Source organism: Globicephala melas, chromosome 17, assembly GCF_963455315.2.
Source record: "Globicephala melas chromosome 17, mGloMel1.2, whole genome shotgun sequence".
Taxonomy (NCBI): Eukaryota; Metazoa; Chordata; class Mammalia; order Artiodactyla; family Delphinidae; genus Globicephala; species Globicephala melas.
Genome location: NC_083330.1, coordinates 7,473,622 through 7,490,523, shown reverse-complemented (window position 1 = coordinate 7,490,523; position 16,902 = coordinate 7,473,622). Strand labels below are relative to the sequence as shown.

The 16,902-nt window shown below is 42.4% G+C and overlaps 2 protein-coding genes across 3 annotated transcripts in view; one reads left to right on the top strand and one right to left on the bottom strand.

Annotated features, from left to right (window-relative positions):
- Window positions 1–3,759, bottom strand: part of RAB2A (RAB2A, member RAS oncogene family) — a 74,317-nt gene extending 70,558 nt beyond the window's left edge. The window contains exon 1 of the mRNA XM_030859686.3: window positions 3,424–3,759. Within this exon, the coding sequence (XP_030715546.1) occupies window positions 3,424–3,469 (46 nt within the window). The 5' untranslated portion in view covers window positions 3,470–3,759. The remainder of the gene's footprint in view (window positions 1–3,423) is intronic.
- Window positions 3,760–4,348: 589 nt separating this feature from the next.
- The window catches only part of CA8 (carbonic anhydrase 8), a 214,075-nt gene continuing 201,521 nt past the window's right edge, over window positions 4,349–16,902 (top strand). For both annotated transcript variants that reach the window (XM_060286931.1, XM_060286930.1), the window contains exons 1-2: window positions 4,349–4,403; window positions 5,105–5,194. In XM_060286931.1, the coding sequence (XP_060142914.1) occupies window positions 4,364–4,403; window positions 5,105–5,194 (130 nt within the window). In that variant the 5' untranslated portion in view covers window positions 4,349–4,363. The remainder of the gene's footprint in view (window positions 4,404–5,104; window positions 5,195–16,902) is intronic.

The window sequence follows — 16,902 nt, the reverse complement described above, 5'->3', positions numbered from 1 at the left end:
TCATTTCACAATACATACGTTTATCAAATCATTAGGCTGTGTTCCTGAAACTAATACAATGCTATACGTCAATTATATCTCAAATTAGAAAATGCATTCAGATGATATGATAATGTGTGACCAGGCTGGTCTCGTTTATTTACTTATATAGCACTTGTCCCTGAAAGAGTTTAAGCAAAAACAAAAACAAGCCAACCAAACCAAACGGTGGAGGTGGGCAGAGAAGGAGGAAGAGTGGAGGTGACCGGCACCAGGCGACAGGGACGGGTGGGGTTTGTTATCATCTTAAAAGAATGAACGAATAGGAGTTGCTCAGGTGAAAAAGTTCTGACCTAACCTGTCTTTTCACTTTGGCTGGGAGTGGGGCTTTGGGGAGTGGAGCACAGTAAGAAAGGGTATTTCAGACAGAACACAACCAGGTTTGTGCTTTTCTGTGCCTAGCTGAAAGGCAGGAAAGGGGAGGGAGGGTTAGTGATGAGATTAAAATGGAAGGCAGACGTCAGAATTTTAGAAGCAACAATTATAGGTTTACTACAATTTTTCTCTCCCTCTATACTTTATAATTATCTGCTTATAATATTAGTCCAGGCTTGTTAAAAGCTAATTTCCACTTTATATCTAGGTTTAAATGACACATTTTCCTAAACAATTTTTCAGGAACAAGACATTACCAATGAAAAATTGTAAAGCTATATTTTAACTACATTTGGCCATGCAGTAAGAAAACGAACATTTCAACAGTATCATGATCATGTAAAACATTTTAAAAGTCTCTTCTGTGAAAGAGGGAACTCTGGAAAGGAAAATGTGTGCGGTACTTCCACATTTGTCCTCATTTTAGCTCTCTACTGAGAGAAGGGAAGGCTAATAATGATTGCTTCACAGGCTAGGGAAAGGGAGAATCAGGAAAAACAGTGATTTCCTTCTTTCTAAAATGCATATTTTTCACACTATGACTTTTTTAAAAATCAGGATGGATTTCCCACTACTGATTACTGATCATTTTTTTGTGTGTGGGGAGGGCCACATTAAGTGGACCTTACAACTACGGGTATACTTTGAATTAAGAAAACATAGTAAAGGATTTTGGCCAAAGTTAATGATAGTAGTAAGAAAGTGGCAGAATTGGACTAAAAAATTCTTCTGTCAAGTTATTAATGTATATTAGTAGGAACATTATGGCCTGTTTGGCTGTTCTTTCATCAATTTAATTAAATGTATGGAGCCTACCGTCCATCTTCTACAGGCTCTTCCTGGAATACAAAACCATACAAAACACCTTTTCTGCCCTCAAGAGGTATATAAGCAATTATAGATGTCTACACAAGTGTCTACAGAACAGTCAGGAATTAATATCAGAAGAACAATACAAAGTGGGATACATCCAGATAAGGAGTGGTGGTCACTTCCAGCCAGGATACCAGGAAGGCCTGACACATCAAAATAACTTAATAAACATTGACTCTGAAAGATTACAAAAGACTCAAGTGAGACTTTGAGGAATGAAAGAATTTCGACAGAGAGGCACTCCAAGCAGAGAGGGTAGCAGAGACCAGGAAAAAGCACAGGGCCTCACTGGCAGGAGGAAAGTGGAGACTCGCGAATACTGGGAACGAAGGCTAGAGAAGTTAAACACGGGCTAAAATATGGAGTCCCCGAAGGTCAAACTAAAGAACGTGAACAGAGGAACAGCCTCCGAACAGCTGTGTTTGGGGAAGGTTAGTCTGACAGTCAACTATACCACCTGAGCTGGAGTGGGGTGAAAGCAAATGCTGTGGACAGTCCAGGGTCAACTGCTCAGTGCCGGAACTAGGTGGTAACGGTAGCAATGGCAAGAAAGAATGTCGTCCCTTTGAACCGCCAGGGGACTGTTTTTGCATGAGGGCAAATTCCAAAAGAAGGGAGCACCGCCTTGTGAATATTTGTAGCCCCACTACTCCCAGTACAATACTTTACCCACAGCAGATGCTTGGTAAGTAAGCTGAACGAAGGCAACCTGTAAAGGCTAATCTGAAGCGTCACTACTGCTTCACGTCCATAATCACTCTTCTCTCTACTTCTCAAACCCACTCATATAGCTGTTAACGTGAACTCCCTCTTCCAATCTCAGTGTTACAGCCTCAATCAAAATTTGCCAGTAGGCTTTAGAACCCCACTTCCTTCAAGTATGCCACAACATTTAAAAAAGCATATAGACACACTATGAACATGTGCAAAACACTGCTTTATCCAGGATTTTACGCAGAAAACTATCCCGTTTCCACATGCACACCAAAAAGCCTTGCTGAAAGACTGTTTACAGCAGAACGTTTTTCTTTTAGGCAGCAATCAACATGCTTCTTGTGCTACTTATTCAATCTGCCATATCACTAGTGCAACCACAAGCTGCTGCTTACATTTCCAAAGTTGTGCAAAGGGTCCAAAGTTGTGCAAGAGTCATCACTGCAACCAGACTCCGGTATATTAATAGTTATAACACCTGAACAAGTCTTAGTTTTATTATCAGATTCAAAGTAATGCCAAGAAATCGCAGATATTAAAAATATTTTCAACGAGTTTGACTACTTTATCTGCGAAATACAATGGAATGTTATCTTCAGTGCAAATAACTGTATTTCTTTCTGCTTCGAATGGACATCAGGTCACCTGATAACTGGTAGTTGTGAGCCTGGATTTGATGTATCGAAAAAACCAAAGTGTCCCCAACACACACACACACACGCGCGCCAGCGCACACCAAGAGCGCTGAACGCCTTGCATTACTATCAAAGAACCTCAAGTTTACACGTGGCAGAAGTCGACAGAACTCTTTCATGCTTTAATGACCTCGAAAGGGCCCAGGCGTCAAGTAACGGGATGTGACTTACTCTGACTTGGGAGTTGAGTGATAAAACTACATACCTATGTTACTACTATTATTATTTTTTAGAGGTTTCTGTCTGTCCTCAGCTGGCTGTCCCACGCCAGCCAGCGCTCTGCCCGGGCCTCGGCAGGTGCGTGTGGGTCAGGAAGCCCAAGGTCCTCCTCCCATCACCGTCTGCTCTCCTCGGCCCCGCTTTCCTCTCTCGGGGGCGGCGAAGAGGCCCAAGGCGAGGGGCCCGGGGCAGGGCGTGCGATCCTCAGAGCCAGGCTCTGACGGCCCCGGGCTGGGCCGGCCCTCCTCTCATACACTCCCCAGATCGCGCGTCGAAACGGCGGCCGCGGCCCCCAGCTGCAGGGCCGGGGCCGGGGCGGCGGGCCGGGCCGGCCAGGGCAGGCCGCGGCCTCTCGCAGTGCCCACGTCACCAGCTCCAGCACTGCGGAAATGGAGCGGCGCGGCCGGGGGGGAGGCGCCCGGCGGCGGCAGCTCCCGCGCCGCGGCCAGACGCCGTGTGCCCCCCAGCCCCGGCCCGGAGACCGCCGACCCCCGCCCGCCGCGCTCACCTGTGTCGCCGATGATAATGTACTTGAAAAGATAGGCGTACGCCATGGCCGCGGCCGCTCGGTGCCAGGGCACGCGGCTCCTCCTCCTGCTTCTGCTCCTCCTCCTCCGCGCCCCTCACCCCGGCGCCGCTCGGCCTCGAAACGCCAGGCCCCGCCCGCCGCAGCCGCCGCCGTCGTCGTCAGCCTCCGGGAGTGAGGGGCCGAGAGGAAGCGGGACAAATTGACACCCTCTGAGCCAAGGGAGACAGCGCCCAGCGGAGCCCAGCTGAACAATAACAGCCGCCGCGGCGCCTCCGCCCCGCCTCCGCGCCGACCCGGAAGTGCTGCGGCCGCCGGCGCCGCCGCCGGGGGAAAGGGGAGGAGCCCCGCACGCCGGCAGCGCCACGCCGTCTGGAGCCCCGCCCAGCCAGAGCCCCGCCCCGCCTCGCCTCGCCGGAGACCTCCCCGGTGCAGCGTCGGCCGCTGCTGTCGGCCCCGTCGGCCCAGAGCCAGGCGGGGCCGGGCGCTGGTCTTGCCGGCACCTTTGAGCGGCGGGCTCCGGCGGCCGGGAGACGCTGGGGCAGGGGAGGGGCCTTGCGGCTCCGTCGCCGCGACGCGAGCGGAGCCGCGTCCTTCCGCCCTGCGGTGGGGACGCGGGACACGTGGTGGGAAGGCGGAGGTCGCGTTCGGCGCAGGGCCTGCCCTGGGCTCGTGACAAGGTGTTCGAAAATGATGGAGCCTCTCGGGGCGGGGTTGGAGGGCGAGGCTGTATCTGTGGTGCGGGACGGGGCTTTGACAGGGAAAATGGAAGTGTTTGTAAATTCGAAACCCTAAGTTAGGGAATATGCGGTAAACCATGATATGCACCTGCGGTGGAATACTATGCGGTCTTAAAAAAAAAAAGCCTGACTTAACGTTACGCAAAAACAAGGCACAGGACTTAGTGTATAAATATACATTTATGTTATATATATTATTTATATATACAACTATCATATATAGTAAGTGATACATAAATTACATTTGTATGTTTATAAGCTATATTTTATTGTTATATAAATAACTTTTTATTTTACCGTTGTGTAGAAAAATGACAGGAATATACTTAAAGACCCATACATAGTACGTAGTCAATCTGAAAGGACACACCTGGGACCAGGGGAAGGAAGGGATGGGATTGGAGGGAATATCTACTTTTCACTGAATTTTTCAAGGGCAGTTTGAAATTTTGCAGTGTTCATGAATAACCTATTGAAAAATGCACTTAAAGGAAAAAAAGTAACTTTTTTGTTTATTCAACTAACACTTTAAGTACATACTATATTTCATGCACTGCTAGGCCCTGGAACTAAAGGCAGACACTGTTCTAAAGGAGCACACAGATTTTGGAAGAGGAGATGCAAGACAGAGTTAAAAGTGTCAGGATAGGTTATCTAGAGAAGATGATGTCTGACCCAGAAATATGAAGGAAGAGTTTGTCAAGAGGACAGAAGGTGGGGGAAGGGAACTGAAGTTTAGGCGCAAGAAACAATGTGCAAAGGTCCTGGATCTGTTCAGGGAATATGAAGTTGCATAAGGAAGCTTATTTGCTAACCCATAGCCTCTAATGTTGGCAGTGGAAGGAGAGCCATTGCTAGGGCAGAAATGACTGGGGTTTAGTGGCTCTGGTTCCTGTTGCCTAATATTTTCCTCTCCCTTTTAGGATCTGTCATTCTACCGAAACCTTCATGCTGGGCTGGCAGTACTTCGTTGCTACATGGTTTGAATGGCCTTTCCAAATGTCAACTCACAGGTTTGTGTTCGTTTGTTTGTTTTTACTGTTTGGAGGGGATTTTCAGAGACAGCACACAAAAATTTGATGTGAAAAATTACCAGGAATTGCATAATCTAGTTCACCCATCTTTAGTTTGGGGGTGGAGAAGTCCCTTCTTAGGCCTGCCATGTTCCAAAGGCCGTTTTGTCCCTCCCATCTGAGTGCCTTCACTCAAGTCTTTCCTGGTGATAGACATGTAGAAAGTTCCCTCCTTCCAGGAGAAACTCAATTTCTTACTACTCTCAGCGGTATGCCCTTTACACATAGCCTGAACAGGACAACTCTGTGGGGATGTTCCACGAAAGCCTAGCATCCTTACGATCAGAAGCATTCCCATACTGTTAGAGGAGAACTGTGGGAGAAGTCACTGGTGCCAGGTCATGCACGGGCTTGTTGCCATGTCAGGATGCATGCGGCACTTTACCCAGTGGACACGGAAACTGAGAAGAGAAAGGTCAGAACTGAATGTAAAAAATTATAGAAAAGGATACGTATAGAGCTTTACAGGCAATGCAGTGTAAAGAGAACTTAGGAAACCTGCTTTTGATCTTGGTCTTACCACAAACTGGTTGGATGATGGTTGCAAATCTTTTGGCCTCCTAGAGCTTTGACACACTCATTGATAAAGCAACGGAGTTAAGTGTTACCTGAAAGGTCTATTCCAAGTCTGAAGTCCTTTAATTTTATGTTTGTCCACCTCCAGATCTAAAGCACCTGTAAAGTAGGTGGTAATCTTTCTCTCATGAAAATGTCAGGGCCACAGGAGTCAAGTGTATATGGTTCTTGCACAGAACTGAGAGGTGTTAGTTATTGGTGCGCAGGAATTATAACAATCAGTGGCTTTGAAAAGAGCAAAGACTAGCTTTTCAAGTCCCTCGCTAAGCCTCGGTTTCCTGGTCTGGAAAATGTAGAGAATAACTGCCTCTCAAAGTCAATTTAGGATCAAATGATATAATATATGTGAAGATATTTTGTAAATTATGAAAAACATATACTTAATGTGTGAAACCCTTAGTGCTGCATAATTTCTAAAAATTACCTCGAAGGAGTTAAGGCCTAATCACTATACAAATTCCTGTTTTAAAGTCAGCTCCTTTTCTGTCTCTATTTTATGTCTCGACGTTTATTTTTTTCTATGTGTAATTCATAATATTTTGTTACATTTTCTCTAAGCCTATATGCTGTCTTAAATTCTCTTTGAAACAAGGTGTAAATAAAACCCACACAAACTTCATTTTAAACACTTTACGTAGCCCCCAAAATCCAAAGACATTTTTTCAAGAAAAACTCCTTGGCAAAAATGACAGAAATAAAACTCTCTTCCCTTAAATTATAGGATACTTCGTGGGATTTTCCATTCTGTTCGATTTTCAGCTATTTCATTCACTTGGGGACGAATTCTGATAACCTCATCTCTCAGTCTTACATCATATGTGGTCTGAAGGTCATAACTGTGAAATTTAAGGATTGTTTAAGGCTACATTCTCCAAGGTCTCCTCATTCAAGTTTTCCATGACATTTTAAAGTAGAGAATTATATTAGACTTTTGAATTTGCTCTTCCCAACCAAACTTTTCATGTGTTTAAATTTTCTCTGGTTTTGATCACTCTCAGACTGTGGGAAGAGAGGTAGTGGGGGAATGGGATGGGAGAAGAGTGGCTTGGAATACTATAATGCATAGGTTCTTACTTTGGTTCCCATGGTTTCCTTAGCCAGCTCTCGAATGCACTCTGGGAGCCCTGTGATCCTCCAGAAATGATATGCACAATGTTGTATGGATTTGCATATATGTAATTTTATGGGAGAGATCCTCGCACGAGTCCATGACCCAGAAATAATTAAGAACCACTGTGAAATGCTTGCTTTAAGCCATTTCTAAACACCATGACAGAATTAATTTTCCTGCATATACTCATAAGCTCAGTACCAGTTTGGAGGAAGAAAGAACTCCGTTCAACTCCTGAATTCACCCCCTGTCAGATGAGTGATCTTGGATAAATTACTAAACTCTCTAAGCCTTAGATTCCTCATGAGATGACACAAGTGTCTAGCAAAGTGTCAAGCTCTCAGGAGACACTAAGTAAACACTGAAGTCATTTCCCCCTTTCCTTCACCCTCTCCCTGTGTTCCACCTCCAACCTGTCACTAAGAACTGTAGGAGTTAAATGAACCCAACAAAGACGCTCCCTTAAAGGAGATTAGAGTCTCTCTCATGTTAAGTCATGGGTAGTCATTGTAATACATGATGAAATAATTATACAACTCACCATAATGCAGAATCAGTGGGAGCCCTGAGCTTCTTTTCCTGCAACTAGATGGTCCCATCTGGGGTGATGGGAGACAGTGACACCCGAAGTGTGTTGCTTGTGTCCACTCTACTCTGTAACAATCAGCTTACTTGTCACTTGCCACTCACTGATAGGGTTTTGATATATCTGCAAGCAATTGATTTACTATGGTCTCTGTGCAGTCAAACCTCTCTGCTAATGATAACCTGTATATGTAGCTGCTCCCCAGCAGAAGCGGAAGGAGAGCCATCTAAGCTGAGCCTTAAAGGGCCTTATCTTTCATAGTTATTGCTTTACTAGTCATTCCAGATGTTTCAGCAGCCCTCTCCACTGTACTTTGTTCACCTTATCCACCTCATCTGCCATTTATGTTCTTGTTGGGTAACACACTTAGTATTCCCTCTCTTACTTTTCTACTCATGACTGATTTCTGACCACTTGTCAAAGCCAGAAATGACTGGTTTCTCTCTTCCATTGCATTCTTTTTTCTTTTTTTAAACATCTTTATTGGAGTATAATTGCTTTATACTTCCATTCCATTCTGCTCATCCTTCAGAAGTTTACCTGAAGGGTCAAAATGGAATGATTGCAAATTCACATCCTGAGTCAATGTGTGTGTAGGTGAGTGACGAAACTTTCTTTTGTATGTAGGTTAGTTTTGTTATCGATGGACTTACTATTCATAACAGAAGGGGCCTACATAAGTGCACAAATGAGAGAAACAGTGAATATTGGAATAATAATAAGCTCATTTTATAAAATCGTGGATTAAAAAATATAACTACATAATGATTAATAACAAATTTAAAAGTGAGTTAAAAACCAAAATAGTGTTCTTAAACTACCTACTTTTCTCAGTCCTTAACAGTTGCCTAGTGCTTTCCACAGAGAGAGTGGTCTGGGGAATGGCCCAATATTGGATTCCAGGAGGCCTGAATTACAGTCTTTCTTGCCACCAACAAGCTGACCTTGAGAATTTTTGTCATCTACTCAATAGAGATGATAATTCCAGTTGCTAATAGAATCACTGGGAGGTAGATATGAGAGCACTCTGAAAAGTACATTATTACTAGGAGAGAGTATATATACCAAATTGCAGGTGAATGATTTTCTTGAATGTATCTAGGTATATTAGAAGACTGACCCCTATAGAACTGTGTAACATCGGTAATATTTTACTATCTGCATTGTTGGGTTTTTGTCAGCAAAGACTGGACCATGCAATTACTTCAAACCCTCTGGTTTGAACACATATTCATCCATTTATCCTGAACGTGTTCTGTGTCTCGTGTTCATTGGTAGGTGTCCTTATTTTGGAAAAGTCAGGATCAGAATGAGAATGAGGATACCTGAGAAGTATACCTCATATTTTGCTGAAAAGAAACCATTTACTACTCCCATGAGTGTTTCAATTTATTTTAATCTTTACCCGTAAAGGCCTTTAAATTTTGATAAAGGGAAATCCATTTTCTCTCCAATTGTGAGGACATGATAAGCTAGCTCTGTCCCAGTGGGAGGTGCGGACTCTGAAAACCTTCTGTCACTGATGTCTTTTGTGTGAGATGGGTGCCAGGAATTACGAGATCACATTTCAACCTTCTTCCAGCTCCCCTCCCTCCTATTATAATCTTTATCTCTGCTTCTAACAGTCTCATTATCAGAATTTTAAACATGTGGAGTGACAGAGAAGAAAATGCCTATCAAAGAATCACATTTTCACTTCTAATATGGAGAAAATAGGAGTCTATTTTTCCAAACTTTTTTATTTTAAAGAAGTTAGTAAAATAAAATAAATCTGTCTGTTCTTCAGACATTGAGGTTACATACATTTAAAAATCTGCAAGGCTAATTTAAATTTGTCGAAGAATCATTGCTGTACTTCTACCACTCTTTTAAATTTCTCAATGTAAGTAATCTGGGGATCAATTCCCAGCAATTCCTTCAAATGAAACAGGTTGCGAAAAAGTACAGTATAACCTTACAACAGCAGTAAACATTTATTCTCACACAATTTTTATGCATCAGAAATCTAGGAGCAGCTTAGCTGGGTGGCTCTGGCTTGGAGGTCTCTTCATGGGGTTGCAGTTAATCTTTCAGCCAGGGCTGCAGTCTGCAGTCATCTGAAGGCTAGATTGGGGCTGGATGATTTATTCCCAAGGTGGCTTATGGCTGAGGCCTTAGTTCTTTACCACATGGACCTCCCAGAGAACTGCTTAGTATCTTCATGACATGGAAGCTGGTTTCTCCCAGTGTGAGAGATACGAGAGAGTGAGCATAAGGCCAAAACCTCAGTGTCTTTTGTGACCTAACCTTGGAAGTCACATCCCGCCACTCCTGCTGTATCCTTCTGGTCCCATGGACCCACTGTGATAAAACATAGGAAGGGACTACACAAGGACATTAATAACCAGAGGTGAGGATCACTGCCATCCTAGAAGCTGGCTACCACAACCTACAGAGATCAAGTGAAAACAAGGATCTAATAAATGTCTAACCATCTGAAATCAGATACATTTTGGGTCAAATCAGTTTCATTTAACCTGTCTACAATAAAATTTTACTATTAACAGATTAGTCTATAAAGAAGTTTATTGTGGTTTTGGTTTTGTGCACTTCTAAAAGTATTTTTGAAAAAAAAAGACCTGAAAAAGAATCATTTTACAGTTGCAAAAGGAAGAGAAAACGTATTTCTCAGGTTTTAAAAATTACATTTCAAAGCAATTTTTTGAGGATCAAATACAATGACAACGATCTCCTAAAAAGGATTTTTAAAAAGGAATTGCTGTTTTCTTTCATCTCAAGTCCTTAAGGATTCATGTGGTTCAACAGAGTTAACAATTGATTTCTACTTTTTCATTAACTTATTTGAATAATTTTATGGGAATCAGTATTTTCCTACCTGCACATATTTCCTACCTGCACTGTTATGTCCAAATATTACAGCAGTTGATCATGCGTTTTATGTCTCAGGTTTAAAAAAATCTATATTACAACATGGATGGACCTAGAGATTGTCATACTGAGTGAAGTAAGTCAGACAGAGAAAAACATATCATATGACATCACTTATATGTGGAATCTAAAAAAAATGCTACAAATGAACCTATTTACAAAACGGAAATTGAGTCACAGATGTAGAAAACAAACTATGGCTACCAAGGGGGAAAGGGGTGGGGGGATAAATTGGGAGATTGGAATTGACATATACACACTACTATATATAAAAGAGAACCGATAAGAACCTACTGTATAGCACAGGGAATTCTATTCAGTGCTCTGTAATGACATATGGGAATGGAGTGTAGAAGAGAGTGGATATGTGTATATGTATGGCTGATTCACTTTGCTGTACAGCAGAAACTAACAACATTGCAAATCAACTATACTCCAATAAAAAATTAATTTTAAAAATCTACATTAAATGGAGGTAGGGGAAACACTGCCTTTAAAAGGTTTAAGGTACAAACAAGTAGAGTTTGACTATCATCTTATTCCTTAAATGTAGTGTTTTCTTGTACTGTAATATTTATTAGAAGAACTGCAGGCTTATGTCACTTTGGGGTCTTATCTTGAAGTTTTCATTACTAGACTTAATGGAGAAGATTTTTTATTCTTAGTAAATGGATAATTTTCTTCACACTGTATTTGATACAAATTATAATACAAAAGCGTCTGTTGGAAAGAGCAGATTATTCATCATTGATATACTCTAATTTTTGTTAATTTTTCCTTTAGAAAAATCAATTATAGACAAAGACCTCTTTAGAACTAGATCCCGCTTTCTCTCTTTGAATCAACTGAGTGCATTTCTGGAAGGTTCTCGTTTCACTTCACTCCAAAAAACACTAAATCCAAATGCCAAAAGTGAGATTGTCTCCTCTGAACCCTGAGATAAGCTATTTTGCTTATTTATAAAAGAACAGACTGAGGCTCTTGAATCACTAATTGAAACAAAAACTGAATTATTTACATTTTCTTTCTTGGAAACAAGCAGAGATGAGGAAGTAAGTATACAGATCTCCCTTGACTTACTGTAGGGTTACATCCAGATAAACCCATCATAAGTTGAAAATATCTGTTAAGTTGAAAATGCATTTAATACACCTACTGAACATAGCTTAGCCTATATACCTTAAACGTGCTCAGAACACTTACATTAGCCTACAGTTGGGCAGAATCCTCTAACACCAAGCTTATTTTATAATGGTGTTGAATATATCATGTAATTTCTTGAATACTCTACTGAAAGTGAAAAACAGAATGGTCGTCTAAGTGCAGAACGGTTTTGAGTGTACCATTGTTCACCCCCACGATCGCGTGGCTCCCTGGTGACTGCGGCTCACTGTGCTGCCCGGCATCACGAGAGACAGTATTGTACAGCATGTCACTAGCCCAGGAAAGAGCAAAATTCAACATTCAAAGTACATGTTCTACTGAATGTGTACCCCTTTTGTAAAATCAAAAAATCGTTAAGTCAAACCATGGTAAGTCAGGGACTCTCTGTATAGTATGTTTAACTATAAGCGACCCAGGGTACAGGAAATGGAGGGTGGACTCAGTATACAGGCCTCCCACCATTAACATGAATTCACTTAAGAAAAATTTGAAGTCAGGAAACAACTACTCAGTGATTAATTTAATGTAGCTGTATAAGAAAGAATTGAGACATGCTGTTCCTATGTCAGGTACTATGCCAGCTGCTAAGGATATATATATAGAGAGAGAGAGAAGCTAAGGAACCTTAAGCTCAGGGTCCCTCACTTGCATGACCCCTTCCAAGGCAAATGTGTTCACGTGGTCAATTTTCTTTTTTGGTAAAATTTGCAAACGTAAGATATTTAAACTTTAATTTGTGAATTCTGTTCTTTCTCTCCACTGACACTTCCCCCTTGTGTTGGGAAGTGCTGGAGTGTCTACAGGGTTTTTTTGTTTTGTTTTTGGTAATGGTTAAGGAAGGGTTGAGAGTTGAGTGAGGGAGACATTTAGCTCCCTAGGGTATATTTATTCAGTCTCTCATGTGTGTAGCTGAATCATTCCAAGTTGTCCGGCATAGAAAAGGCTTCCAGGGGACTTCCCTGGTGGCACAGTGGTTAAGACTCCACGCTCCCAATGCAGGGGGCCTGGGTTCGATCTCTGGTCAGGGAACGAGATCCCACACGCATGCTGCAACTAAGCGTTCACATGCCACAACTAAGGAGCCTGCCTGCCACAACTAAGACCTGGCGCAAACAAAACAACAACAAAAACACATGGTATTCTTTTAAAAAAAAGGCTTCCAGGAATACTGTAATCCCTACTGTGCTGACTCATCATATGGTGTAGAGGTCATATCTCAATATAAGCATGTCCTACTAGATTCGTTTTCTATTGCTGAGTAACAAAATACCACAAACTTACTGGCGAAAAACAATACCCATTTATTAGCTCGCAGTTCTGTAGGGCAGAAGTCTGGGCCTGGTGTAGATGGGTTCTCTTCTCAGGATCTCAGAAGGCTAAAATCAAGGTATCCACTTAGCTGCATTCTCATCTGGAGCTTGGGGTCCTTTTGCAAGCCCATGTGATGTGGCAGAATTCAGCCTCCTGCAGTTGTAGGACTGAGGTCCCTATTTCTTTTCTGGCTATTAACCAGGAGCTGCTATCAGCAACTAGAGGCTCCTGCATTCCTTGCCACGTGGCTTACTCCATCTTCAAAGCCAACAGCAGAGAATCTCCCTCATTTTTAATCCCTCCTGCTTTGAATCTCTTTGTTAAGAAGGGCCCCGTCACTTTTAAAGACTCAAGTGATTAGGTCTGGCCCATCCAGGACCATCTCCCTATCTTGAAGTCAATTGTTTTGGGACATTAATTGAATCTGCAGAATCATTTCACAGCAGCATCTAAGTTAGTATTTGGTTGAACAACTGGAAGAAAGTGTGTGTACACGGGGGAGTGGAGATCTTGGGGACCATCTTAGACTTCTGCCTGTAAGCAATGGACATATATATATAGTTTAGTAGAAGATATACCTATTATAAAGCTTTCCAACTCAGAATAGATACCTTCAAAGACTCAGAAGAAAAATTCAAACATAAATAAATGAAAATTTTTTCTAACTTGACACAGCTCTAGAGAACCATTTTTTGCGGTATGCGAGCCTCTCCTGTTGCGGAGCACAGGCTCCGGACACGCAGGCTCAGCGGCCATGGCTCACGGGCCCAGCTGCTCTGTGGCATGTGGTATCTTCCCGGACCGGGGCACGAACCCGTGTCCCCTGCATCGGCAGGCAGACTCTCAACCACTGCGCCACCAGGGAAGCCCCTAGAGAACCATTTTAACTGCAGTGTTTCTAGTAAAACTAATAAGAAATTACAGGCTCCTAATTTATTTATTAAAAACCTAGAGATTTTTATTTATTGAAAACAAAGTGTTCATAAAACAATAATAGAAGATGCAATAAAAGCAATAAAGATGAATGATAAAATTAATAAAAATCATCCTGTCATAGAGAACTAAACTGTAACAAAAGTCTTTACAGGACACAGCAAAAGCCATAGTTTGTTACAAAAAAGAAATAAATTGTGAAAAGAAGTAATAGGTAGGCTCAGTGACTGTCTTGGACTCTGGACAGTGGAGGGGGCCCTTCCCTGATCCCAGCACTTGAGAGCACCTTGCTCATCATAAATACTGAAGCACAGGGAGAGTTAGCTTGCTTTTTGACCTTATGGAAGAGGTTTCTGAAAGTTTGGCACCCAGAAGAAGACTGGAAATTATAACACGGGGACAGGCAAGGAGGCCTGGCCCCGAGGCCAGAGGAGACCGAGGCAGGAGACAGCATGTGGGGTCAGGAGGGACTCAGCACCCCAGCCCTTGGAGACCAGCAACCGAGGAGCTGCTTCAAGCTGGTCCCTCCGCACCACCCAGGTGGGTGTCAGGGTCCCTAGGCGCTTGCTTTTTCCTCTCTTCTGCTCTGCTGGTATAGTTTTCAGAGGTGAACTTCCAGAAGGGATGGGATTTTTTGCAAGGCAAGAGGGAGGGTATATGCCCACCCTGATTTCCTGATGCTCTTGACCGTGTCCCTCCCCTCTGGCTTCCAGAAGGGTCCAGGCAACAGCCAAGCTTCCAGGGTCCAGCCAGTCACAGCTAGCTGATGTAGTATATACGGAAGGACTGAGAAAGAGAACAAACAAGCATGATTCCTAGATATTTTGCCAAATGAACAGGGTAACACATTAATTGCAGGAGAAGAACAGGTAGGTGGGAAAGAGGGGAGAGAATCAAAGATTCTGTTTTGGACACGTTGAACTGAGATGCCAACAGTCATTCAAGTGGAGGGATCAAATGAGCAATTGGACATTTGGGTCTGGGGCTTGGGGGAGTGGTCTGAGCTCCAGATAGAAATACCATGCAGCTGGTACGGTTGTTGGGACCAAATGTTTTTTCAAGTGTCTGATAGACACTTGTGGTTCTTCTGTTGTGTATTATCTGTTTGCATGCTCTACCTGTGTATCTATTAAAGTCTCTGACAATCATTGTTAAAATTCACATACGTTTAATACAATTGAAAATGTGTAACAAACCTCCCAAATCATTTAATCTTCACAACAAATCTGAAAATTTTTAAATTAATTTATGTGTTTTTATTTTTTGCATTTTACCCTGAGGGTTTTTTTTTTTTTTTGGCGGTACGCGGGCCTGAGGGGTTTTTTTTTTTTTTTTTGGCGGTACGCGGGCCTCTCACCGCTGCGGCCTCTCCCGTCGCGGAGCACAGGCTCCGGACGCGCAGACCCAGAGGCCATGGCCCACGGGCCCAGCCGCTCGGCGGCACGTGGGATCCTCCCGGACCGGGGCACGAACCCGCGTCCCCTACATTGGCAGGCGGACTCTCAACCACTGTGCCACCAGGGAAGCCCCTGAGGGTTTTTTTTTTAATTGACTTACAGTGTTGTGTTAGTTTCAGGTGTACAGCAAAGTGATTCAGTTCTTTCCCTTATAGTTTATTACAAAATATGAGTGTAGTTCCCTGTGCTATACAGTAGGTCTTCGTTGGTTTTCAGTTTTTTATATGGTAGTGTGTATATGTTAATCCCACTGATAGTTTTTTAATTTAAAATATTTAAAGAAAAAGAATAATAATCAGAAATGGAAAAAAATGTTAGAAAGTGAAAATTCTTTTGTAAAACTTGAAAGGGCAAATTGAATCAACTTTCAAAAAGGTAGTGAAAGGATTATCATAATCCTTTAATATATGCAAACACTTGCACCTAAATTTCCAAATTCTGATAATATAGCTAAAGGAAATAAAAATAAATATACAGAGAAAAAGTCTTTATTTGATAGAAAAAGAGACTGAAGCTTAAAGAGTTTAATTTCTCATGTCATGACAGCTAGTAAGTGGCAGTGCTGGAAGCTGGAAATATGGGTCCAATGAGAGTTTTGACCTCCACATACAAATTTAGAAGTCATCAGCATGTAACATGTAAGAAAAATGTATTTGTCCTCCACAAGGAAGTGATGAATGCTTTATGTTCATGAAGAGGGGTTAGATTGAGGCTCCCAAGGGAACTCACAGGTTGGTATATATAGTAAAGGAAGCTTAGAAACCTGATTTCTCTACACATCAAAAGTGACTCCATCTTTCAGAAATGGACTCACATTAACCTAGTTTACAAGTCTGATTTTTAAAAGTAGAATGTCAAATTGCAATAAGAAATCACTATCTCAGAGACAGGAATATGTGAAATGCACTCCACTAGCCTTTTCTTTTCCTTACAAAGAGTAAAGTGCATGGAAATATTTAATGACTTTAAGTGGAGGGAACACGGAACATCCAGCTCACGTTTGGGATGGTCTTTCCTGGGGGTAAAACCTATGCCTCCTAGTGCATTTCGTCCCCTCATTCATTTCATCAGTTCGACCACACCCTGTCGTCTCACTCTGACCTGCAAGCCGTATCTGTTTGGCCTCCGAAAGCATTTGTAACCCTGGCCCAATAGCCTTAACCAACTACCAAATATTTTGATGAGTTAAAAACTCCCCTGAGTAATATTTCAATAGAGAATACCAATTTTTATCTCCAAAATTTTCCTTTTTCCAGCGTCTAAGACTGGCCAATCCTCCTTCTGATGGACTTACCCAATTCAATCAAATTACCATCAAGTTCTGGCCCTGGGATTCAACCTGCATCTTTAGGTTGCTTCTGGTGAACTTCATTTTGCAGTATATTAAGCCCCCTGTCTCATTAATTACCTACCATGTGACCTAATGAAGACATTGATTCCATCTGAAATTCAGTTTCTTAATCTGTAGAATGGGGAAAATAATATCAAAATCATAGCATGACCATGCAACGCAGAGGGTGTGTGAAGCTCTCAGTGTGTTATCTGTCATTTTCACTACCTGACTGTCATCATTACATGTTGA